The following is a 25,030-nucleotide window of genomic DNA, read 5'->3' as shown; positions in this document are numbered from 1 at the left end:
ATCACCATTTTATGGCAGTACTTGACGTGACTTCGTTACGAGATAAGTCTTCTGGAAAGAAAGTTGATGATTATAATTTAGGTTAACAGTTGGTGCCGGTTGTTTATTTGCTAAAGCAAAACTCGGTTATTATTAAAAGATGTGCTCCAATTTAAATTTATGTTGAAAAAACAATTTACGATACTGCAATGAATTGTTCTTGTCTGCGTTATCGCTGTGCAATGTGTTCATTATCTCATCGTGTTCTATCGGCGCTTGCGGCCACAATGTTTCACTTATTTTGCAAAATCGAACGCACCAGTCATTCGGAATGGGGAATAGAAGAAGAAATCACTGCGTAAAGCATCGGACAAAAGCATGAAGGGGAGGAAAAGTAAACAACTTTGAACGATTTCAAACCGGCAATAGATTCGTTCTGATCGAACGCTACGCACCCTCATCGGCGCTTTATTTGTGTGCCATTTGCAGTTGAATGCTGCGCAAAAAAAAACAATAACTTTTCACATCGAGTGGCACGAACAAGGCACGGGCTCTCCCCATCAGTCCGTTTGTTTTGCCTCTTGGCAGGAATCAATTTCGCATCACATCTTCTCACGGAATGCAGGCAGATATGGGATAGAAAGAAAAAAAATCAACCCTCACCAACAACCAGTGGATGTGTCGAGTGCAAATCCTTCCGAACTTTGTCGGCAGTCATCCGGAGGTCGACGAGTCGATTTGAAGGCTGGCACTTTTGCTCATTCGTACTCTTCGGCTGGGGATGATATCTTACCGAGCGGTTCAATCGACCATCGCTGGTCGGTAGAGTGAAACAGTTGGCTCGCCGAAGTAAACGATCAATAGTCGATCGATCGATGGAACACACTCCATTCGAGTGAGACCATCGGCAAAGGGCGTTCGTTGGTGATGCCGACTTTCCAAAGGGGAGGGAGTGAAATCTGCCCTTATTACATCCAACAATCGTGCGCAATCAGAAAACAATAGTCGTTAGAGGATGCGAACCGAACCGACACACTGGCAGCAGCATCGTCCAGAGTGTCGTACTTCCTGGCGAGATTGGAATCTGGTGGGATTGATTTACGTCCCCTCACTTTTACGTGGAACTACTTCGACAATTAAATGAAAGGGGGAAAAAAACGGAATTGCAAATCGCAATCACCGATGGATTAAACCCTATGGCGGCGAAGAGTCAATATGAATTTATTTTTAGTTCCACGAATACGCCTCTGCCTCTGCGTTGCAATTTAGTGCAAAAAGTATGTGTCTGTCAACTTTTCTTTTTCACTATCCATTTGCAACATTCACATGCAAATGTACCCTGTCTCTCTCCAACGAGCAACGCCTCCCTTTCCTTGTTGCAAAGCGATATTGTGACCTCTTCATTACAAACAACCAGTTTTTATCGGCTCAACCGAAACACTACCCTTGTCCGTGCCTTACTCTGGTGGTATATTTTTTCGTGTTTTCCCTCACTCGCAATTTACACAGTTTCATTTCTCGTGTCTGTGTGTGTGTGTGTGTGTGTGTGATAGCCCTTCACGTTACCCTTTTCCCTGCGAAAAAGATTACATCGTTGCGCGTCTCACTTCATTTCTGTTTGCTAACGGTTCAGCTTTATGAGGGTCGGAGGGCTATAGCGCGCGCTTTCACATTTCTATTGACTTTCGACAAATGAATTTTAATGAGGGACAACATCGTCCTAGCATCCGTTCCTCCCCCCCACGTTGCCGCTAGTGGACACACCGGGCTAGACAGAGGGAGAAGGAGTGTAGTGGAAAAAGCACACTCGTGGCCGTAGCTTCGTAGCGCGTTGTTTCCCCACGCGCTAGGTTCAGGGCGGTTCTGCAATTGGCGCAGCAATGGATGGAAAATGGAGTGTGACTAGAGGACACACTTGGTGCTCCCCCATCCGAATTTGAGCTGACGATTACGGTCCAGTTTACGGGTAGAAAAAAAAGAAGGGAAACACGAGACCCGGTCGAAAGGCAAGTGAAAGAAGTAGAATCCCCCCATCCCCGTTTCTGATGAAAAAGGCTTCGACGACTCTCCGGGAAATCGAAATCCGTATCAAAAATATTCCTGAGAAAGTGCCGGGTGGAAAGTGCTTGGCATGGAAAAGAAATCGGTAGGAAGGAAAAAGAATAACTAAATGCAACCTAAGGCACAAGACGGAACGTGCCGAGGATGAGCTCCAAATCAGCGCTTGGTAACAGACACGCTTGAGCAAGCCCCCGTTAAGGGGTGGGCGAGACTGGCTTGTGGCAGGAGGGAACCGATAGCGGGGCGCACTATGCAAATTGAGTTCGGGAAAACTGGATCAGTGTGAGTCGTGCCGGCGTGCTGCAAAAGAGCTTAGCCGTTTTGCCACCGATGGAGAAGGGGAGGAGCTGACGGTGGAGGGGTGGTGGATTCACGTGGCCCCAGGGCTGACCCTGTTTGCATATTGAGCAGGGTATACACAGCATAATAATGTCATCGTTCGGGTGTACCAATTTCGCATCCGTGATATTCCGGTAACCCCGGGTACGAATGGTCGGGTCGGCAGCGAATGGAAGGAAATAGAAGGGGGTAAACGTGAGGCAAGTGAGAAGGAAGGACGGCACCGAATTAGGATGTGGCTGCTTGGCGCATGGGGCGCATTTTTCAACCGAACGTTTACCAATAACGCTGGCCGGATTGTGGCCCATTAATTTAGCGACTTTGGGGCTGCTGCTGGCAAATGTTTCAATCGCATCGCAACCGACGGTGCGCCAAGGGAAGGGAAGCGAAGGGCGCCGAAGAGATTCGCAAGATTATTTTGTTACAAATTGAAACTCCAAGTTGCTTCCAATTTGATTACGTCAGAGCAAAATCCAAAGTGATCCGAATGCCAAGCGAAAAGGTGTGAATTGAATGTTTTACATGTTTGAAATGCAACCCGGGGACGGTTGGCAAACGTTCAAAGCCATATGGAGGCGCCCGGTACTTTATAAACGCTACCCGAAGGGTTGGCGACAATTGTGTAAGGCGAAACTTTGAGCAAATAAACGTAATATGAGAGTGGGTCATTTCTAGTAGATTGTGCAATCACCAGCAAGTTTTATAATTGTTCATGTTTGGAAACAGAGTGCCATATTTCGTCCATTGGAAATGTACCTTCAACATAATTTGATATATGAGATTTGACATCTGATATTCTTTGAATAAAAATAGAAATGTTTCAAAGTTCGCAGCAAATGTTATTTTGCAGTTTTTCCCCTCGATTACAAATGAGAAATGAAACTAAAGAATGTAACATTATTTTATAACAGTCGACTGATGGATCGAGTGGCGGCACGCCTTGGAACCATTGGGTATTTTTCTTCGCAGTTTTCATCGGAGCTTAATCGTATAAAAATAATCAAGAACTTATGAGCAATGCGTATATATATGCGTGTACGAAGGTAAAAAATATACTACAACGATGAAAAGTAACGAATGGAAGGATTGATGATTGCTATTTGGGTTTTGATTTCGCGCTCTACTTATCAACTTAACTCCTCTCGCCTTCTCCGTGATGCAATGTTGGTGATTGATTAATTTCGCATTTTCACTAGTGATGTTTTCGTTTCTCTGTTTGTTTTTGTTTTTTTTTGTCTTTACGTTGGAGGATGGAACTGGTTGCTTCTTGCCGCGTATGTGTTTATGGTTGCAGAACAGATCGAAAATAGAAACCTAACAAAATCTGAACCATTTCCGCCGAATACGCAAAACCGCCGAATATGTTTGCCGCGCACGTCACGAGACGAAAAGTTCACCCGTGCGGCTGCCAAAAAGTTTGGACGGAGGAAATAAATTGAACAAAAATAATCCACTCCGCGAAGCCACGGCTCACGGCGTTGCCGAGCGGCTGGTGCTTCCAACATCAATATGCCCCACAACAGATTTGCGGATTAAATTCGCACTAATTACCGCACCAGCAGCTCGAACGTAAAGTAGAACGAACGTTCGCGCGCGCCGGAAAAGCTGCTTTCAATTGTTGTTAATTTGTTGGGCATGTTCGCGCTAACCTACGCACCCAGAGTGCGAGCGTCGGATTGAGTAAGTGGGCGTCCTGTGGCGGTCCATGGTTTATACGCTACAGGGCCCTTTTCACAGGACGTTTCCGATCCATGGTTTTGTGCGAGCCAACGCTCCGTTGTATCGCGCTTCTTCTGTGGGCGCTTATTTTCCTCGTCGATTTGTTCGATTTACGTTACTTGTATGTTTTGGCGTTTGGTTTTTTTTGTTATTTCTTCTCTGACGCTTGTTACGGTTTAGTTTGTTTTTTTTTTTGCATTGTTTAGCTGTCTGTCGGACGACGCTGGTTGGACGATTTGCTTAACGCCTTCTAACGATTACCTTCGACCGATTGAGCTTACTTGTCTGTCGGAGTAAAACTGTGATAGGAACATTACGAGCAAGGACAAACCTATGCAGCTGGCGACATCGAAGCGCGCACAGGAAACTGCCGTCACGTCGTTCGACGCTGTCCGCTGGACCTCACCGTGTCCTTCGCCAATCTGTGGATGGGGGTAGGAAAAACGAAAGAAGAATCAGTCAGTGTCAGCGCGGACAAGGGCGCGGAAGAGAAGAAATGCAAACCAGTGCGCGGAGCCAAAGAAGAGGGGAAAAAAGGAAAAACATTTATCAAACGAATCCTACCACCGTGTGACGGACCAGTAGTGTTGGTGCTGCTGGTGCTGCTTCTTCGTTCGGATAAATCATAATAAAAAATGGCCATTTCGTTTATGGGAAGCATAAAAATTAAGGATCATAAATTGTAGCCCACATCCATTAGGGCGAGTTCGCACGCTCGTCCGAAGATTGTGGAAACCGAGCGAGTGGCGAAAATTTGGAAGACGTGCTAAGCAAAGCACCATTGCCTGGAGGGGCAAAGTGTTGTGGTGCGGTGGAAAAAGGAATGGGAGCGCTTGGACTGGTAATTTAAATTTGTTAGCGTTCCAATGACAAATGCGTGTTGCCTAATGGAATCGCCTAGAGTAAGATCCTAAAAGTCTTTTGTTTTGAATCCATTAACCAGACACACGCCCCATATGTTAGTTGTCCGGTGTTGATTTCTATTCGAAAGGGCGTATGTTTTAATTTAACAAAAAAAAAAAAACAAATTGAAAATTATCTACCTGGGCGCTCCCCTTCGACTCACCTGTTGCATATCGCGCCACTGGTCGCTCGTAACGCCACTGTCAAACTCGAGCGCATTATGTTCCATCTCGCCACCGTAGTTGCTGTCGTAGCCCGGCTTGCCGAAGCGCACCGGATCGTTCGGCTGGGCAGGTGTTTCGGTGCCGTAGAAAATGAGATCCCACTGCGTTATTTGTGCTGTACACGGTGGAGAGAGAGCAAAGTTTCAACACATTTATTAACGATTCTTAAACACGATAAGAAAGGAAGAGCGGAGTCGGGGGGCAGGACGCGGAAGAAATAAAAATAATTCCAATGCACTTGGTGGAAGATAGTAGTAGGGGGTCTGGGGGGAAAATAAACAATCTGAAACAAATGTCGAAGCCAACTGAACTTAAAACAATTAAAATCCAAGACATAAGAGATGGTCTCAGTTACATGGCAATAAGAAAAAATAGTTTAAAAAAATCAAATGTAAAACATAACTGCAAGCGAACAGTTACAACACGTGCGTTGGAAGAAAATTGTACTAGAAACAGTTTAAATATTTGAAAAAATGAAAACTTCATCGCAAAACATTACCCAATGGAGAATATTGTTACGCTGAAGTTAAAAATACATTCACTTTAAATTTGCATGAACAGGAAAAACAGGATTGGAACAAGCGAACTTTAATAAAACCTGCTAATATTATCTAACATACAGTAAGAAATTTAAATAAAGTTCCTCGGCCAAGCTGCTTTCTACTATTTATAAATGGATTACATGAAAGTCGAATAAAAAAGTTAAGTATACATTGAGCGCCACTTTCCTTGCACAACATAAACATAAGCCCAGGGATTCACCATCCGCTTAATGAAATCTCGTTTAGACAGAGAAACACAGAGTAAAACAAACAACAACAACAAAAAACCAAGCACTGAAAACTCTCATTTTATCTATCAACCGAAAGTCTCCATATTACGTACCGCATGACTGTGGTACAGAAAGTTTTTCCGTAAATTTACGACACGGTTTCGCCATCATTCGGCGACCACCCCTCCACCCCACCCCCAACCCGGTGCAGGTGTGATGGTGGGCGTTCGAACGAAAGTATCTCCTAAGCACGCCATAATTAGCTAATTTAGTTAATGTCTTGCGAAAATATGCGAAATCTTTGCCACTGCGAAGAGGCAAGAAATCACACCGCTTTGGTAACGAAAATTTTCCGTCGCTTTCCCGGCGTAACCGAACGAATGAACGAACGAGCGAACGAACGTGGGGCTTCGTAAAACGACCATCATGGCATGGGCGATGGTGCGAGTGGAAGAGTGGAGGCGTTGGACATCGCCCAAGCCACGTGTAAACGCTTGTGTGGGGTGAGGAGGGAGAGGTTTGTACAGGAGATCACGCTAACGTATGAAGGTGTGAGAGTGTCTGTGTTCAGGAAAACTTCATCGTCACCGAGCACTTGGGTGTCCACAGCAATGGCACAAGAGTTATCACCTCCGCACACCTGAGTCGTATGTTTGGGTCTCCTGCACCAGGGAGGATATCTTGCGGTGTGAAGCGGCACCTGATTTGGAATCGTTCGCTGGGATAACATTGTGCGAAGCACTCACACGAATGGAGTTGACCGCATTCTTCATCCTTTTCGTTTTTCTCGATGATGTTTGTTGCGTTGTAAAAAACAAAAGAGACACCAAAACTCAGGAGCATCACCACGACACTACCGGTAGACTACACCGGGCATTAGTCGTTCCTGCAGAGAGTTCAGGAGCGCACGAGTGTTCGTGAAAATATTGCGATGATTTGGGACAGGGTAAGTTGGCCAAAGGTTTGGCCGGTTTGAAGACGGAAGGAACCGCCCCCGCACACGGTACGGAAAACATCCGCTTGTTTGCTCGCTCGCGTCCCGAAAGCGGCTGCTTTCGGCGTCACTAGAGAGTTCCCTACAACGGCACACACCGAGAGCGTGTAGTACCGGGGAAATACGAGAAACTTTCCTCCTACTACCACTGAACCGGGCTTTGGTAGTTGGGACCGGGAAAAGTTTTAACCCACCGGGTGTGTTCTGGGACGGACCCCTCTGTGCGGAATCGAGAGAAAGTTTCCCTTCCTTTCCGGAATGGAATTGGTAGAAGAGAGTGAAAAGCCATGCCACAAAACCGCAGGCCTTCCAACTAGCAAGGGAAGCGAAAATTCAACCGTGGAACGACAAGGGACAATGCGGAGACTCGGTGGTGTTTGGCACGTTCGACTAGTGCTCCCTGTGCGTGGTGCAAAACAAGCAAAGGGCAAACAACCACGCGTCGGTGAGTTGGTACAATGTGTTTACCTGTTGTGCGGCACAACACAACCGTCCGGGAGTTCGGCGGTCCCGGAAGCCAGCGAGCCACGAGTGGCAACGCGCACTCCAGACAGCACCGACTCGTCGTGTCGTGATGACATGGCGAGATAAATTTCCCAGCGGTTTTTCTCGGGCTGGCAGCGGTTTGAGCACGGCCGTCAAAAACTTTATCATTTCCCTCGATGGCGGCTCGCGAACACAATCCATTTTATATGAGCGTATGTGTGTGTGTGTGGCGCGCTTACTCTGACGCGTGTCCCGGGCCACGATTCACCTGCAGGGCAACACCGGGCCCTAGGCTTTCCTTAACCCGATGCGGGTGGATGGCGGGCGCGAAAGATTTATCTTCCATCGGTGGTTCCGGTGTCGGCGTGCCGGCGGAGGAAACTGTCGATAAATCAGTGTTTGATATCGAGCCCGTCGAGGTCCACCGGGCCCCGTAAGAAAAACAAAGCCCGTACCATCGGTAAGTAGATTAAGCGATGAAGTGATGAAGGAGTTTTTACACCTCTTCACCCTATTTAGGAAACTGTCAGCACCGTACGTAAAAGCCATTCGACGGTGGGAAGGAAAATTGGAATTTATTATTCATCGGCGCGCACCTGGGGGGAGGTGGGAGGTGAGGTGGGGCGTGCTTCCGGCTATACTTGTATTGTGATTTACGATCATTTAAAATTATGATGTTCTTCAACACCTTCCCTACTGGTTTATAAGAAAGTAAAATATATTAACATGACAGTATAAATGGTTTACATGCTAAAAGTTCATAATGCAAGTAAATTGTTGATTGAAAAATAAATTCATAAACCCCGGCTCTGGTGAAAAATTGTAAAGCATCGGAAGAAAGTAGAAGGATCAAGTTAAAATGTGCTCAAAGCAATAAATAATAGAACCCGAATGAGAACTCATCCTATGAACAGACTTCGAAGGGAAAAAGTTTTGGGCAAGAACAAAATTGTGAAACATTTTTACTACCAACAGGAATATTCAACCCAGGAATCAAGAAACCGCAAAGTGAAATGTAAAGTTAGCAAAGAAAATTGTATAACAATACGAGGAAATTTGAACATAACGCTGCCAACAAAAGGAAGGAGAAAAACACAGCCATCCTACATGCGCAATGTTTGCCACTAAAACACTATAGAAAAGGACACTGCAAGTACAAATAAACCAACCAAAGGTTTACGGAAGAGAAATAAATCAACTTCTACGAAGCAAAACGAAAGAAAATGCCCGAGCAAACGGGTGGAAATGAGGAGTTCTATGTTTTTGGCTTGGTTTGTGTACCCTTTCCGTGCTTCTGATCGTTGGAAGACGAAATGAAGGAGCTCTGCGTGCGGCTGTAGTACGGCGAGGACACGTACGACGGTGGCATCGGCTGCAGGCTGGACGAGATCTTGCGCGGTATCGCGTCGATGATGTCGGAGTCTGGGAAGAAAATTTTGGCATTTGCACGCGACGGTTTGCCGAGCGAAGGCGCGGCCGATAGGAGGGTGCTACTGCCACCGGCCGTCATTCCGGGTGGGCCGGGCAGTTTGGCGGCCGTTGCAGTCGTTTTGCTACTACCGCTACTGGCGGATTGGGTTTGGAAGGTGGTTCCGGCAGAACCGGAACCGGTGGGAAGCTTCACGACGGGTGGCGGCAAAGGTGGCGACGCTTGGTTGTTGGTGGCACCGGGTGGAAGTTGGGGACCTCCAGCGAGCAGCAGGTGATGATCGTGCTCGTCCCGGATGGACGAGTAGGGCTGCAGTTCCGGGTAGAACTGCTGTATTTTGTCGTACTGCTGAAAGACCTTCGGTATGCGTGCGTTGATGGAGGATGCGGCCGGGTAGCGGTCGTGATAGGTGGGGCTTGCGGTCACTGTGGTACCGCCGTAGCCGGCGAGCGAAACCGTGGATGCTCCCCCGGAACCTATACTGGATGACGATGATGACGACGATGATGAGGAAGATGACGATAATGTCGATACGATCGAGGAAGATGACAGCGTTGTTGATGTACCGAGACCCCCGACGGTGACCGTTGTGCCGGGGGATGCGGTTTTCCGACCACCGGTCATCAGTGAGGTGGACGACGAGGAGGAGGACGCCGAGGTGGACTTCGGAGGCGATTGGAAACCGTTTTGCTTGACCTGCTTGGGTGCCTTTATTGCAATCTGCTTGTCCTGGATGTTCGATGTGGCCGCGTGGTACTTGTCTCCTTTACCGTAATTAATAGTTTGCAGCGGTGGCGGTGGTTTCTGTTTAGAGGAGGGATTTTTTCGACCACCCCCACCACCACCGGAACTGGAGCTTCCGCTACCGTAGTTGCTGAGATACAGGTTCACCGTGGTCTGCGGTGGGCTGTTGAGCGAGGTAGGCCTTGCGGTTGTGGTTTTCGATGAGTTCTTGTTCGGTTTATTTTTGTTGGTTTTGCTCTTCCCTCGCTGCCCGCCGTTGCCGCCCGTGCCACTGGTGTAGGCCGGCGTCATGCCGTACTGCACCGAAACCGACGAGCCGGTCTGGTGGTATTGGGTCTGATACTGGAGCTGTTGTTGCTGTTTGCGGTTCGGTTTCGTACCCGACGACGATGAGGAAGACGGCGACGGAACGGAGGCGACGCCAGTGGAAGAGGCCCCCGCCGCCGACGATGACGACGACGAAGAAGATGCGGGGGAGTAGTAATTCTTTGATCCTCCACTGACCGTGTAGCCGTTGAAGCCGGTAGCCGGCAGGATCGGTGGTAGGGGCGGTGGCGGCGTCGAGAACGTTTTCGGTACGTTTGGCGGATCGTTCGGGTCGGGCGGGATGCTCGTACCGTACAGCAGCAGCGACCAGCCCCGTATCACCGAGTACCCTGGGGTGTTCCAATTCCGAACCGGAAGCAGCGTGCAGATAAATTGATTCGATAGAATGATTGAGGAGTACGCAAACCGAGGCAATACCAGCATCGACACACGGGGACACACGGTACCATGTTAGTTTTAATTAAAATCGACCCAATGCTTATTAACAGACAGCATCAAACAAAAGGGATATGCAGCAATTTACTCTCCCGTCATGTGCACTTACTCGACGACTCGGGTTTCGGACACCAAACGCATCCAAAACGCTGCGAAGAGCGTGCGAGACACGAGGGAACAAAGCAATTTCCGTGCGGACCAATTCATAAGGCATGATATGATTAATAGGCCAACGCAATCAATGGGTCATTATAGCTGTACCCGGTGGACGCATTCCAGTCACGGCAGCATTTCGATTTTCTTGACCTAATTAGGTGCGCACCGGATTCGCTTTAATGTCTACAATTTCTCTACACTCAAAATGTCACCATAAGATTAACTTGTTAATTGCAGAGCAACAGAACGGCATGGGAAGACCACTGTCAGATGAGTTATGATTTCAATTGCGCATGTTGCATAAATCGTTGACCGTCGAACGGAAGACTTCCGTGGACAACAAACCACAACACGGCAGAAATGGATCCCTTTTCGGAAGGAAATGGGTGCACCTGAACGGTCTAAATCAACTCGTGGAACAATTAGGCCGAATTTATGCACACATTATACCCAAACGAAGCGGATACTGTGTCATGACTAAACGGATAGAGTGAGGACCGGCGCACACACTGGGTTCCCGGTTACGTTCCCGGGAAGAAACACATTCGAATGTCCAGGAACAGAGAGTTACTGTTTTTTTTTTGCCTTTTTTTCTGGTGGACCTACGTTGCGCTGAGCCACGCATTTAGAACGACGCTCACCGGAAGCACCGTTACGGACCTGGGTTTTCGCTAGTGTCGTTGAGGTATGTGTGCCGACGGAAACTTACCTAACAAACGGCCTTCATTATGAATCTCCAGCTGCCAGGTACCGTGGGGTGCCTCGCCCCAAGTGTGCACCGACATGAACGGCCACTGATTGAACCCGGAGCGTGACAAATCGTGGGATCTAACGTCGTTCGCGTGCGTGGTCGTACCCCGGAAAAGGAAAAAAAAAGCAAACCGAACATGAAAGTCAACACACAAACGGTGCAAAAATGCTACGGCTATGGCGCGGGAATGGCGAAAGTTTTTGCATTTTTTTTCCTCCATTCCCGGACCGTGCCAAACATTTACCTCGGCGTCAGCAGAGTGACTCGCGTCCCGGATGGCGAGGTTAGGAATATTTTGATGTCCCCCCGGCGCTGCGAGGTGAGGGTGATTTTGGCCTGTACGTGCTCGAGATAGTTCACGCCCATACAGTGCTCCACGTTGAGCTGCAGCGTGACTTTGGTGCGAGGCGGTATTTGTCTGCAAAACGAAAAACAGATTGAAAAATAAGTAAGCTTATGTGGGCGTGCGCAAATGTGAAGAGAAAAGAACAGGGCAAACCAAACAACGCTAACAGCGCGTTTAAACAACACGGGTGCGAGTGCATACGGCACCGGGAAAGTCCATGTTCCGGTGACTTACTTGTCCAGATGACGGCCATTGATTTCGCAGAGCTGCTGCTCCGGGACGGTCTTCCAGGTGCGAGCCAATCGGACCATGGCCGCGGCATCCATTAGGCCGTAGCCGAACGAATGTGACACCTTGCGACCGACGCCGTTTACGGACCAGTTGGGGTCGTTCAGGTTTCCGGGCTTCGCCGTCCGGACGACTGTGTTCGGGAAGGATGAGATCCAGGCGGGAAAAAAATAGAAACGCATGAAAAAAGAAATCGGAATTCGTAAACGAAGGGCGTTGGGAACACAGAATAGAACAGCGTTTCGTTGTGCAACGGTCCTAATGGTAACCACCTGACGGTCCTGAAAGATACCGATTCCGACGGTACTGACTTACCGATATGCTGTAGATCACGCCAGGTTAGATTACGGTTGGCTTCCAGGACAAGGGCCGCAATACCGGCCGCCAGCGGGGCCGAAGCCGAGGTTCCCGTGTGGGACGAGGTGCAGGTGTGATGGAGATCCGTCGTGATTACCTGCTTTTCGTTCGTATTGCCACTGCTGTACGTCGTGGCCAGCGTGGAGCTGCACATCTCCGAAAACCTAAAATGCAGAAAAAACAGGGTGAAAGGTCAACCAAATGTAGAGACGCAAAGTTAAGCTCCACCATTCCAGCTCGCCATTCTCGAAAGCTGAAAAGAGAGCTGGAACGTTAGAACCGCATTGCTTACCAAGGCACTCGGCCCTCCTGCGAAGCGGACGATATCGAAAGCGTCCAGATGGAGTTGGTGTAGCCATCACAGTTACAGTTGTCGTGCTCCCGGCCCCCGTTGCCCGACGCCCAGATGAATATCGAGCCCTTGCCGCCGCGCCCGTTGCGCACACCCTCGATGAAGGCACGCGTCGCCAGCTCGCCCGGCCCGTCCACCGTTTTGCCGTCATCGTCCGGGCCCCAGGACGCACTGTAGATGTCGATGTGCTGCGAGTTGTGACCGAGCGAGCGCGCCTCCACAATGTCCGTCACGTCACCGTCCAGCATCCGTACTCCGCCGACCCGCGCCCCGTACGCGATGCCGACGGCGCACTTGGAGTTGTTGGCCGTGGCCGCGACCTCTCCGGCGCATCGGGTCCCGTGGCGATTGGAATCGGTGAGGTCGTAGTGCGGCATCGGGTCGTTGTCGGAGCTGTTTACGTCGTACGACGCTTTCGGGTCCTGTTAAGTAGATACAAAATCGTTAGTCATCCGAAGGATTAAATGATCGTTCGAACTAAGGAAATTCCTCTGAACCGTGATTAATAACTTGTCTGGTTTTTATTTCATAATATGTGTCTGTGCTATTTAGAGCAAGAGTCCTGGCTATATTTTTTCACGGTACAATAAACAATTATTAGTTCTTAGCTTTCATGAAAGATTTACAGGAGGTCACAACAGCGCCTTGTTGTAGCTCAACATATTTGCGTTGCATTTACCCAACATTGATGGTTCGGATGTTAACGACAACCTCTTCTGAATCGATCATACGACTGTGCATGCAAAAGAATATCATTTCGAGCCTTCCAGAGTGCTTTTGTTACCCTTTCAAACTATTCACGTGCGAGATACTTTTGAAACGTTCTTTTCCATTCGACACGTTTGATCGATGAGAGCTTATTTTTATTCATGCATACCATTCCTTGGCGCTGAAATATTCACAACAAACTACACCGCGCCTCGAAGCAGTTTTGGGGGTTTTACCGTTCCAACCTTGGGCGAGGACAGAACGGGGTTTCACGGTAGGGTCACAACGTATCTACTTAATTGCATTGAAAAGTTGAAAGGATCTTTTAGACTAGATTTGTGTAACCAGCAAAAATGCGCCCGGAAACCATTTTTGAATCGGGTAGAGTGCTACATTTAAACCTTACCAGAAAGGTTTTTAACTAATCCGGACATGGTTTCCCCGTACGGTAGAAGGTATGTAACATGTGGGAAGAACTTCCAAAACTTTAGTTACAGTAAAACCGGATAATCTGCCAGCCAACCAACCGCTCTGTCAAACGAGCCTACACCGCTGAAGAGTAGTATAAATATTCATAGGCACGGAAACATCCCCAGGACGGCCTCCCTACATAGATCCCCATCTCACATACACACACACACACAAATCCATATTGCATCCCCCAAGTGCTGATCAAACAGTGGCTCTTTTGCTCCGGGCGTGCTCACGCTTGGCGCCCAGGTAACAACACCCGGTTTTCCCGGTCCTGGCCACGGGGAAGAGTGTGCAATTAAAAATTCTGCACACGACATGTTACATCGTTCGTTGAGGCTACGGCGCGAACGACCGGATGGGTGCGCTTTGGGCTGTCATGCCATTTACACACACACACACACACAGAGCGGCAGCGTCACCAAAACTCGCATTCAAACTCATCGCAGCTGAAATCCGCTGGGAAAAAAGGCCTTTCAGTTCAGAGACCGCACAAATGAGTACATACAAAAAAAAAACCTTGGTCGAGAGGGGAAAAAAGTGACTAGCACCTCCTACGTGGTGAACAATCGGACCGGAAGTGGTGCAACATTGCTCGGCAGCCATGACAGGTGGGATTTTTTGAGCTCCCCCATTTTAATCCTCTTGTGTCCTGTTTGATTAGAGTTGGGCGATGATTCTAGCGGTGATTCTGGTACGAGGATGATGCTCCAACTGCACCGTTTGGGAGCATCAGCGTAGATGTGTAATTGCATTCATATGCAGGCGGCTGCTACCTTTCGCTTCTCGATGATGCCCTACCGAGAATTATTACGGAACAATTGTGTCACATTAGCGAAGTTAAAGCCCTTTATAAGAGCTACGATAAAGCCTGCAAATATAGTTCAAAATCCTGATCTAGTGTAGGTAAAAAAACAAATTAATTCTTCAATCTGCGGTTATTGAATATGTGTTTATTGCTGCAACCTGATTGTTTATTTTTATGATACTACTTTAAAGCATCAGTATATTTTTCTAACCATCTCAGTTTTTAGGTAAGCATTGCTAAACAAGTATCGTTTCGTATCGTATCGTAAAAAAGTATTTTTAACGTCATAATAAAATTGTCTTCTTCTTCTTCTTTCACTATGCGAGTCGGGGTATAACAAATAAAATTGTCAGACTGAAGACTGGTTTGTTTTGGTATGTTTAAATGGTAATCTGCATTTATAAAAAGGCAAAACAACCCGGTCTTCAATTCGATAATTTGCAGATGAGGTTTAACAATTCCTCATCAGCATCGGCATTTATCGACTCGGCAACGAAGCTTAACGATGCCTCGTTTGCTCTATCCATATAAAAACCCTGTGAACTAATCTTTCCGACACTTTCACCGGTTAAACAAACTTCTATAAACTTGCTTAGGCGTAACATAAAATTACGATGGCCGACTGATTGTGCTCTCTTGATTCGACATCGTCACTTTTTCTACTCCTTTTTTAATTTTTTTATGACAAGAATCTTTCCCTTGCTGTAAGATTTATCCAAACATTGTAACGCAAACATGAGAAATATGTTGTTTTTTAATTTACTGCAAAAATTTATCGCTCATCAAATATTTGTCAGTTCTGTTTTAGCGAGGAGTTCCGTTAGAAAAACAACAAATACAAATATAGGACTACTCTTTACAACATTTTGCACTGCGAGGATGTCAAAAGCAACTTCACTATTACGTGATACTGGTTTTAAATACCCGCGAGCAAATAGATATTCGTTACCGTTCAAGAATCGTACACATTAAGATTTCAGATTTTTAGTTAACCATAACTTACGTAGTTGTGCTCCAGATCGGGATGGTCCGATTCGAGGCCATCGTCGAGAATCGTCACGACTACGCCCGTCCCCGTGACGCCCTCTCTCCACGCCGGAATCACGTTCATGTCGAGCCCGGGGCCACGATTCTGCAAGGCGGAACGAGCAAATACACACATAAATAAACTGTTCATAGTAGTGGGGAGCTGTAGTGGTGCACTTACCAGATACCACATGTCGGGCCATTTGGGATCGTTCAGCTGAATGGGCACCTGATACTTTTCCAGCGGGCGAAAGTCGCGCTTCTGTCGCGATTTCGCGCGCTGCTGCTTGGCCCATCGTACCCGACTGTCCGCCTCCAGCCGTTGCTGGTGCGGATTTGAAGGACTCAGCGACCGCTTGTGCAGACGGCTGTGCTCGAAGTGATAGTGATCGTGGAAAATCTGGAAAAGAAAATAGAGTAAAACGAAATGAGAACATTGAAGTATGACCGCATACAAATACTGAACTATAAAAGATGTATAAAATTTAGACCAAATACCGCATACCATTACTAATCAGAAAAACCTCCCGCATGCGGTTCGAGTACGAAATATAAAAGAAAAAGTCCCATTACAGAGTTTAGAATGATAAAGATAACATCCCATTTAGAAACTTTTCAAATTTCCTCAAGACTAAGTAATTCCAAACACAAGAAAAATAACAGTGGACGGAAATTAGCAGAGGGTCGAAGTAACTTTTACCCAGAACATGAGAAAAACGCCAACACTGCTTTTCTGTTTAATTGTGCTACGTACACCGAAAAGCAAAAAGCAGTTCCATCTAGTCCCATCGGTGCGGTCCGGCGTTGATTCCGAAAAGGTTTACTTTTAATGTTTGTTGTACATTGTCCACATTTTCCACTTCCTAGACATTTCCCAACCGGGCAGATTAAGAAGTAAAGTACTCCTTTTTTGTTGCTTTTGTTGCTCGGCAAGTTTAAATAAACGCACCGATACGGTTCACTTGTCATAATACGACCCGGAGAGTTTTAAAAAATAAATAAAAACATCTGGGACTGGGAGTATTTTTTAATGCCTTATTTCGGTACGCTACGGTAGGTGAAGTTTGAAAGAAAAACAGTCATATGAGTTTGGAGTTTTCAAATTAATTTTTATAATTGAAAAATTCCTCCCAACCCCAATATCAGCAGAAAAACATATTTAATCACCGATACATGTGTTCAAATATAAACATGAATAAACGCAGGTTGGACACGCAAGTTTCATAGGAGTTAGCATTCTATGTACACTAAATGACACACACTAAAAGAATCTCAGCAGCTCCATACAACTTCAAACAAAATTGCGATGAGAAAGCCACATAGAAAACAAATGTAAAAACCTTTTTTTTTGCAAAATAATTTTCAGTACTTTCGAGGACTAAATTCTTCGGTGTGAAAATCATGCAGCACCGTTGCACATTCTTCATTACATTTCCCTACCGCACCTTTCATTCATCCCCACACTTTGTGCCGTGTGCTGCTAATGAATTTAATTTAAAAGCAATGTTTCTAGAATTTGTTTCCTCCCCGGAAATGCTCCACTTCCTCGCCGTAGGGGAGCTTTTTTGATCCCCATGTTTCGTGGTGTATGGAGAAAGTTTGTCGTCCGTCCGGGTGAGAGTCGTTGGTAGCAAGGTGTTGGGGAGGATATTACTACCGGTTTCCCATACAGTCCCGGAGTTATTCGCTGTAACCCTGACGCAGCACCACTTTTGCCGGAAATAAAAAGCTCTCCAGCACTCGATTGGTGAATTTCTCGGAATTTTCACATCACACCCATTTGAACCCTTTAGTCGGCCAGCAAACAACAAATGCGTATTAGAAGGCGGTGGGTGTGGATGTGTTTATGCAAGTTTTGCTGGTGTGTTACCCGTAATGAAGCTCTAACCGTTCGGACGGTCTCGGTAGGGATAAGGGCAGTTAACGTGTACAACACAAGAACAAATTAGATGTTTGGACCCCTTTCAACCGAAGTCATCTCGGAGGCACGTTTGAGCTAACACGGGTTGTACTGTAAGCGTAGTCGTCTTGAACAATAAAGCACTTTGTCATCGAGTAAGCCCTTCACAGGGTAATAAAGTTTGAATAAAAGGGAAAGTGAATTCACAGGGGCGAAATATGTTATCGTAGCCAAACTATGAGTTGAAACATGAACGATGATTAAAGTTGAACAGGATTTTCACACCTCATCGATTACGATATAAGATTCAACAAATTAATGTGTACGTTCCTACTGGTATTTTATTGATGATTTCATTTTCAAGATCGAAGAAAAACTCTTATCTTGGACAGAGTAATCTAGGAAAATTCATTTTTCTCATACAGCAATGCATTCCTTTGGAATGTGCGTACCTGAACTTTTCCAACTTTTGCTATCAAGTGAAAGATGGTTCGTTTCTACCTTCATTTTGCCTTGTTGATCCCATTCCAAGACTGATGAAAAACGTTGCCCGTCTGTCGATGTGAGCTGCAGTTGAAAGGTTTAATACTTCAAAGCATGTAGAAAATATCACACTCTCGTGGTTGTGTCATTTATAAAGACCTTAGAGCTTAGGGCTCCCGGGAATGTTGCGAGGTATGGTAAACAACAACAGATTGAAACAACGATACATGTTCATTCATCTTCATTTCATACGTTCACAGCTGTTGTAAAGTGTAAAATGTCTGACTTTCGAGGGAAAGAGACTGAAAAAAATGGTAAAATAAACACTATCAATAATGTTCTTGATTCTCTGACCAGAGACAACTGCAATTGAAATCAATGTTTTTCCAACACTACAATCTAACGACATGAACTCATTCAATTACAAAACACAAAATCAAGGATACAGACGAGCATGGGATTTTATGTTCCGTTGGTTCAGAAACCACAGCCACTACCCGGCATTCGGGTAGAACTGATGTTAAATAACTCACCCCGGACAAAAATTAGGCAGCACAACGGATGATTGATGCTTAAGGGAAGCATAAAACCAACGCCGGCAGTTAGCATGTGGTCCGGGTAGAAAGGAAAATTAATTACTTCAACTTAAAAAAGTACACTCAGTCTTGAAACAAATAAAAGCCAGCCTCCTAAAGTGAGCACACATGCACACCATTACCCTTACGTTGCTAGGAGACTTCTCTTTGTGGTTTTCCATCAGCCATTTAGCAACACTGCTATTGTGCTCTTTTAGGAGTTTCAAGTCCCAGCTCGGCGGTGGGAGGAAGTCTCAGTGAATACTTTCTTGCTAAAAGAACCCTCTGTTTCGGAAGAGCTGACAGAAGTGTTGAGCATGGAAGTAATTTTGCTCGCCATTTCGGAAGGATGTGATACCTACGGCTCTCCACTTACTACAAGGATGCACATTGCCAGTGCAATGTCGGAGGCGGATGCACGACATGACAAAGATCAAGTTAGGTCGTGTTTGTTGTCTTCTCTTCGAAGATAATCATCATCATTGTCATCATCATCTTCAACGCCCTTTTATATCGTCGCTACATTTGATTGCTCTCGGAGGCATTAAGACGGCGACGTTTTTATGCAGATCGTAACTTGAGAAAGTTTTATGCATTGGGGAGAATATTTTTCCTTTTTTCCAACAGCTCAAGTAGAGAACTTCCCGCCGGATGGAGACGCATGGTGGTTCACACTCGGTGCTAGGTGAATGTATGTGTGCTTCGGTTTTTTGGTGGTGGTTTTTTGCTGCCATTTTCGCCTGTCTCTGCGTCAGTTTCAACATGACTAATGATCGACCGACCCCGGGAGAGAGGTTGGGGTCGCTGTGCGGGTCGGGTTTGGTTTCCAAAAGGTGACACATCTGCAGCAATTGTGTTGCCGGCATCCTTATCATGGCTAAGCAGAAAAGAAATACGACCAAAGGAACGTCTATACGGGGCGACACAGCATCGACGGTGCCATTGTGGATAATGTACACGAATTAACTGCATCGGTAGTGCACGAACGTTGTGTGCAGCCCCCCTTCGCCCGGAGCGTGTGTTTGTAGGAAGATGATTGATTATACGTGCGTTCCTTCCCCCGTTGCCAGCCACCAAAGCAGCAGCTGCTCGTCCAACATCGGGAGCCAAAAAGGTAAGCGGTTATTCAATATTGACTCTGGTAGTATGTGGTGTACCACCATTTGCACACCACATCCGGGTGCTTTCGCAAATTGTTCCTGTTTCTCTGCTCTGCTTTGCAGCCGTACGAGTAGTTTCAATGAAAACGTTAGTCATGAAGGATGAAAGAAGCAATGTGGGATGGTTGTTGCTGTGCGGTTTTCTGATTCGGAAGCATTCGGTGCCTAAATTGTTTGCGTATTTAGCCCTGTCAATTTGCACCACCGCTTGGTTTGTTTATGGAAGAATATTTTAGCGTTGTAATATGTTTGCAAAGCCATGATAAGAGGATGATAATGATTGAAGGATATGAATGAAGCGTATTTTAAGAGGATCATGTTCGCAAAAGATCTTACAAGTGAAAGAGAAATATTTCCATTTCATTTCGGCTTTCAAATAAAACAGGGCTGTTGCCACTTTCAACTCTCTACTTAAACATAAAACACCACAATAAACACATAATAAAACAGAATTCTACCATAAATGCAAGCATTGATCATAGTCTTAGCGAGACGGTAATTTACATTACACCATGACTTGTGCGAGTGGATCTTGTGTTGCTGGGGGTTATATTTTTTTCTTACAAGGCCATCACTAATTAATGCAACATCACGCTTCAACCTTCGCTGGTACTTTCCAAGCAAAATCTGCCAACGAGTAGTTTGATGTTCTCCGCCGGCAACAGGGGCTTTCCCACTGCCCTTTTCGTACCATTTTCTTGCCCAGTAATGGAGCACAAGACAAAGAACTCTCTTTAAACAAGATGCACTTAACAACACATTTGCGTTTTTCCCGAGCTTTTATATACGGTTGCTATAACAAAGTGAAGTTTGATGTAGCTCAACTCATCACAGGAACAACGCCGCTGTTAATGCGTCATGACAGTTTTTAATCCAAGGGCTTCTTTACAGCTTTTAAAAAGAGCACGGCTGAAGAGGCTATCCGAAAATTGCACCATTTAATTTATGCTATCTTGTTGATGGTGTATGCTACCTGATTTTGTAGAGCTTATAATCTTAAGTATTGTTAAAGATCGATTTATTGTTAAACGCAGTGATTATTGTTGACAAGATGAGACCTATACCTAAAATAAATACTAAATATTACGAAGCCACGTTATAGTAACGTTTACCTTAAGAAAAGTATACTATAATAATAATGATACATTTTCTATACGTCTTCTATTTTAGGCCCAACACAACCCCTAATAATAAAACGGAAATGTGTCAAAAATTTGCCAACTTACTGTCCCTATTATTCGCACCGAAGAAGAATATTAACGACATTCATTAATTCCGCTGTCAAGGATCATTATTACCATCGTGACTCCGTTCATTCCAGGAATTTTTTGTGGGACTTATATTTCATCAGCAGCTTTTCCTTTTTATGACGGTGGATTCACCCTGATGAAATATTAAAAAAGGATCACCAAAGGGGTGGGAAAAAATTCACCGTTTTTCTTCCCGAAGGTCAAACTTTTCCAATTAATTAACCATTATGATGTTGGCCAAAGTTGCGCTCGCAAGCAAGCGGATGGATGGTGACTGCAGCTCAATTAATACCCGCTGCTAGATAGTGCCGCCGTTACCATCCCAAAAAACCCACCAGGATCCTTTTCGGAACTGTTCGAACCCGAATTTGAAAGGCTGTCGTCTGAATAGTACTGGCCAAAAGGAATTTAGTCCCCCAAAATGACAATCCTAATGAAGTTTCTCGTTTGTTTTTTCTATGACGCGGCGGGCCTTTGAAGGTTACTATGAAGGGAAAGCAGAATTCTTAGCACACCATAAACATCACCATGACAAGACCCATTATCGAACGAACCACCTTCAACCTTAAGCCCGGGTTTTCGGTTTTTTTCCTTCCGCAGTTTTCCGCAACAGTCGCGTGTCGATCGATCGAGCACTTGCCGGGAGGAATGTTAGCGTTTCGCGTGGTGGAAAAATATTTCCCTTTGCCCATAAATTAAACATACAAAGCTAGATCCGGGATCCATCCATCCAAAGGCAGTCGTAACTAGGTTACTCCAGATAGGATGAACATTCTTTTACTCTAGATTACTCTAGATAGGAGAAAAACACATTCCAAAGGCTGTAGGGAGAGAAGCATAAAGTAATGAACACGGGGGCAGAGAAGGATTGCAATAAAAATGTTTCAAAGAAAATTAAATGGACTGCCGTGCCTCACAAATCATGACCATGGCTGTGGGGGGGGGGGGGGGGGGGGGGAGGAAGTGAAGGGTCATCCAATTCGTGAGCAACTTAATTTTGATGGGTAGCTACGGAATGGAAGCATCCTGGAGGGGAGAGGGTCCTGGTGGAAAACGGTTCAGAAAGTGTTGATGAAATGGAACAGCAAATTTGCTGGCATCGTTATAATTTTTCTCTCGTGCAGCGGAAAAGATAGAGTCGGGTGGTGAAATTATACAATATAAAAAAAGCGAAGTGTGCAATAGTTTGGTTGTCCACACCATTTGCTTTTCAACAACGCACTGGGTCTTCTTCTTGTGGCGAAAACGTTGGGGGGTAAAAAAAAATGGGTAAAATGGTTGAAGCGAATTTTTTGCTGCTGCTCATTCGGAAAATCTTTTTCTCTTCAGGACGTGCAATATAAATGTGGGTTTTTTTAACTGAATCCATTTGTCCCGACGGCTGTAGCTTTTCTACTCAATCCGTTTTTCTCTTTCGACTGCCAGATGGAAAAAGGGAGTGAAAAGAATTTGCAGTTCGCTGACCGCCTGACCGGCCGCCGGCTGGGGTTCGTTGATTGCTGCGTTGCCACTCGCCACTGCTGACGCTGCAGCGTCTCGAGAGGAAAAGACCTTGTGAAAAACAAACGAGAGGCGATTTTCGGCGTCTGGCCGAAACGGGTCCGGCGGTGGTGATGCCGGTCCAATTGGAGTCTGGGAAAAATTTTAAAATAATGACATGATAACAATTTTTGGCAACTGCTTCGCTTGTACGACGACGTTGCGTCGTCTCGGAGCCTCGACTGCCTCTTGGCAGCCGGAGTAGCTTGTTGGTTCGCTGAACGGGTAGCAGGACTATGGGTTTTTTTTTGTGCTTCCCTTTGATAACGTCATCTATGCGGGATAAGGTTCAGACTCTCTACCACTACCAATGGCGCTGCAGCAAAAGGGAGCCAACCAACATTTCCACGGAAGCGGAAGCGGGCTGAACAACGGAACATTTGGTACTTCATCATCGGAGAGGGAAGCAGATATGCTTACCCCCATCCCCATATGCAAGCAAGCCCGGCACTTAATGTGTATCTGTTTCGGGCAGGCCGCAACAACCCTTTCGAAGCAGTGAAATTCTTGGGTCATTGACTCCTGGAGTTGGGAACAACAGAGGGGGGGGGGGGGGGGGGGGACAACGGAGCAATCGGTGCGCAAAGTTACTGCATCTGCAACAGACACCGACGACGAATGGGATGCCCCTTGCCGCGTCTGCTACCTTTCCCCCCATGGCGTGTTTTTCGACGCCGTAACGAAACCGAAAGGGATTTTTCCTTTCCACCTAAAGGACCGCACAGCGAAAAGACATTAAATGCTGCTACCGAGTGCCGTAAGTCGTAAAACTTCACGACGAAACAATCCTCCCTGCCGCAACATCGCCGGCCGGGTATTGTTCCTTGCCACGTGGGTCAGGGGTGGGGGATGGGATAGGAAAATTTACACTCCGGCACCAGCGAGCAAGGTCCGCTGTTTTCCCTCCCGGGAACGGGTTGCGGCGAGGAAAAAAAGGCGCATAATTGTGAGGATTTCTGGCGTTAAGGGTTGATGCTGGAGCCTCGCCGTTTCAGTCGGAGACTGGCTGGTTCGAGAGGGCGCATTAAGACAATCGCAAGTGGGAAGGTTGCCAGCACCAGAAAAACCAAGGCGAGGGAATTGAGTGCGACGGAAAACCAGACGACAAGCAGGATCATACACGCCAGGGGTGGTGGGTTAAACGCATGGTTGCATTATCCCATTTCTTAGCATATCCTTTTCGCCCTCCATGCTGTTGATAGGCCTGTTGCAAATAAAACACAAGCCTACCGCAAAAAGGGTTTATTTTAATCTCCGACCCCTCCGGAGCATGGGATGGAGAAATAAACAGCTCACGTCCTAAACTGCAGTGATTCACGACAATAACTCACAACGCACGATAAAATTATCTGACGATCTCGAATGGTTTTGTGAAGTGAACAGAGAAGGGGATAATTTAAATTTTCCCTATTGCAAAGTAAATTTAAAAAAAAAACCGAATCTCATAAGGTGGCTACAAACTTTAGGTCAAGGAAAAACTCAAATAAATATCTTCAAATCCAATCCATGCGAAATGAACGATTATTTCCTCGTGAGTTAGTTTCCATCAAGTTTCCCAAAACGATAGTATTAAAATATAATCGAAACAATAACCAGCAGTCTTCAAACAATATGGCTTCATCATCAATGGCCCCACTCGTCAAAGATTATTCCTGCTTCAGGCACGAAGAAAAAAAAAACAGAAACACGGTGAAGATAAAACCAAAATCAATAACTCCACCCGGGCATGAGAACGAACGAACGAACCGGGGCTTCCGGGCAGGACGGCAAATTCCCGACCATCTGTGCGCAGCCAAGGAGAACGATTTCCAATCCTCATCATCCACTAAACCGATTCCTATGAATAATTTATGCTTTTTGTCTTTAGTCTCTTCCGGGCCGTCGTCTCCCAGGGGGCGCACCGTTTTATGCTGCCATTTTTGTTTTATCAATCTTCATAAAACTTTCGGCCCGAAGTCGGCATCCGGAGCCTGGAAAAACGCCGCCTGTCGGTCTGTCTGTCTGCCTTGTCTTGGGAGTTCGTACCGTGCACTCCCGGGCGTCAACGTCAATTGAAAACCGATTGATTGGTATCAATCGGCTGTCAAATTCAGGTGTCGTTCTTCCGCAAACCGCAAATTTACATCTTGCTTCACAGCAAACAGGCCACCCTCCGAAGCTCAACGTAGCTTTTCCGAAAAATGTACATGGTGGGGGGACGGCATTAGTAATGGAGGTGGATTCGGTTTGGTGGACTTTATCGAATAAAGAAAGAAACTTGAAATGGGTCAAGCGATGGGAAGCGAAACACTATGCGAAACAATCGGCTCTACCCAAAACGTCCGGAGCAGCCGGTTTTTAGAGTGGCTTGGGACGATCTGGAGAGGGCTACTCATGTGGGTGTTACGAACGCCTGTTGCCAAATCTAGTTAAGATATCGCATCGGAATGCTTTCGAGCGCTTCCGTCC

General features: G+C 46.2%; 1 protein-coding gene across 1 annotated transcript in view; it reads right to left on the bottom strand.

Annotated features, from left to right (window-relative positions):
- Positions 1–25,030, bottom strand: part of LOC131259718 (furin-like protease 1, isoforms 1/1-X/2) — a 181,476-nt gene that overhangs the window by 8,110 nt on the left and 148,336 nt on the right. The window contains exons 3-12 of the mRNA XM_058261290.1: positions 15,857–16,075; positions 15,653–15,781; positions 12,603–13,084; positions 12,269–12,474; positions 11,900–12,086; positions 11,564–11,737; positions 11,278–11,396; positions 8,759–10,306; positions 5,165–5,340; positions 4,430–4,520 (exon numbers count right to left, since the gene is read on the bottom strand). Of these exons, the coding sequence (XP_058117273.1) occupies positions 4,430–4,520; positions 5,165–5,340; positions 8,759–10,306; positions 11,278–11,396; positions 11,564–11,737; positions 11,900–12,086; positions 12,269–12,474; positions 12,603–13,084; positions 15,653–15,781; positions 15,857–16,075 (3,331 nt within the window). The remainder of the gene's footprint in view (positions 1–4,429; positions 4,521–5,164; positions 5,341–8,758; positions 10,307–11,277; positions 11,397–11,563; positions 11,738–11,899; positions 12,087–12,268; positions 12,475–12,602; positions 13,085–15,652; positions 15,782–15,856; positions 16,076–25,030) is intronic.

The sequence above is a fragment of the Anopheles coustani genome, chromosome 3 (assembly GCF_943734705.1).
Source record: "Anopheles coustani chromosome 3, idAnoCousDA_361_x.2, whole genome shotgun sequence".
NCBI classification, from domain to species: domain Eukaryota; kingdom Metazoa; phylum Arthropoda; class Insecta; order Diptera; family Culicidae; genus Anopheles; species Anopheles coustani.
This window is presented reverse-complemented; position numbering and strand designations above follow the sequence as displayed.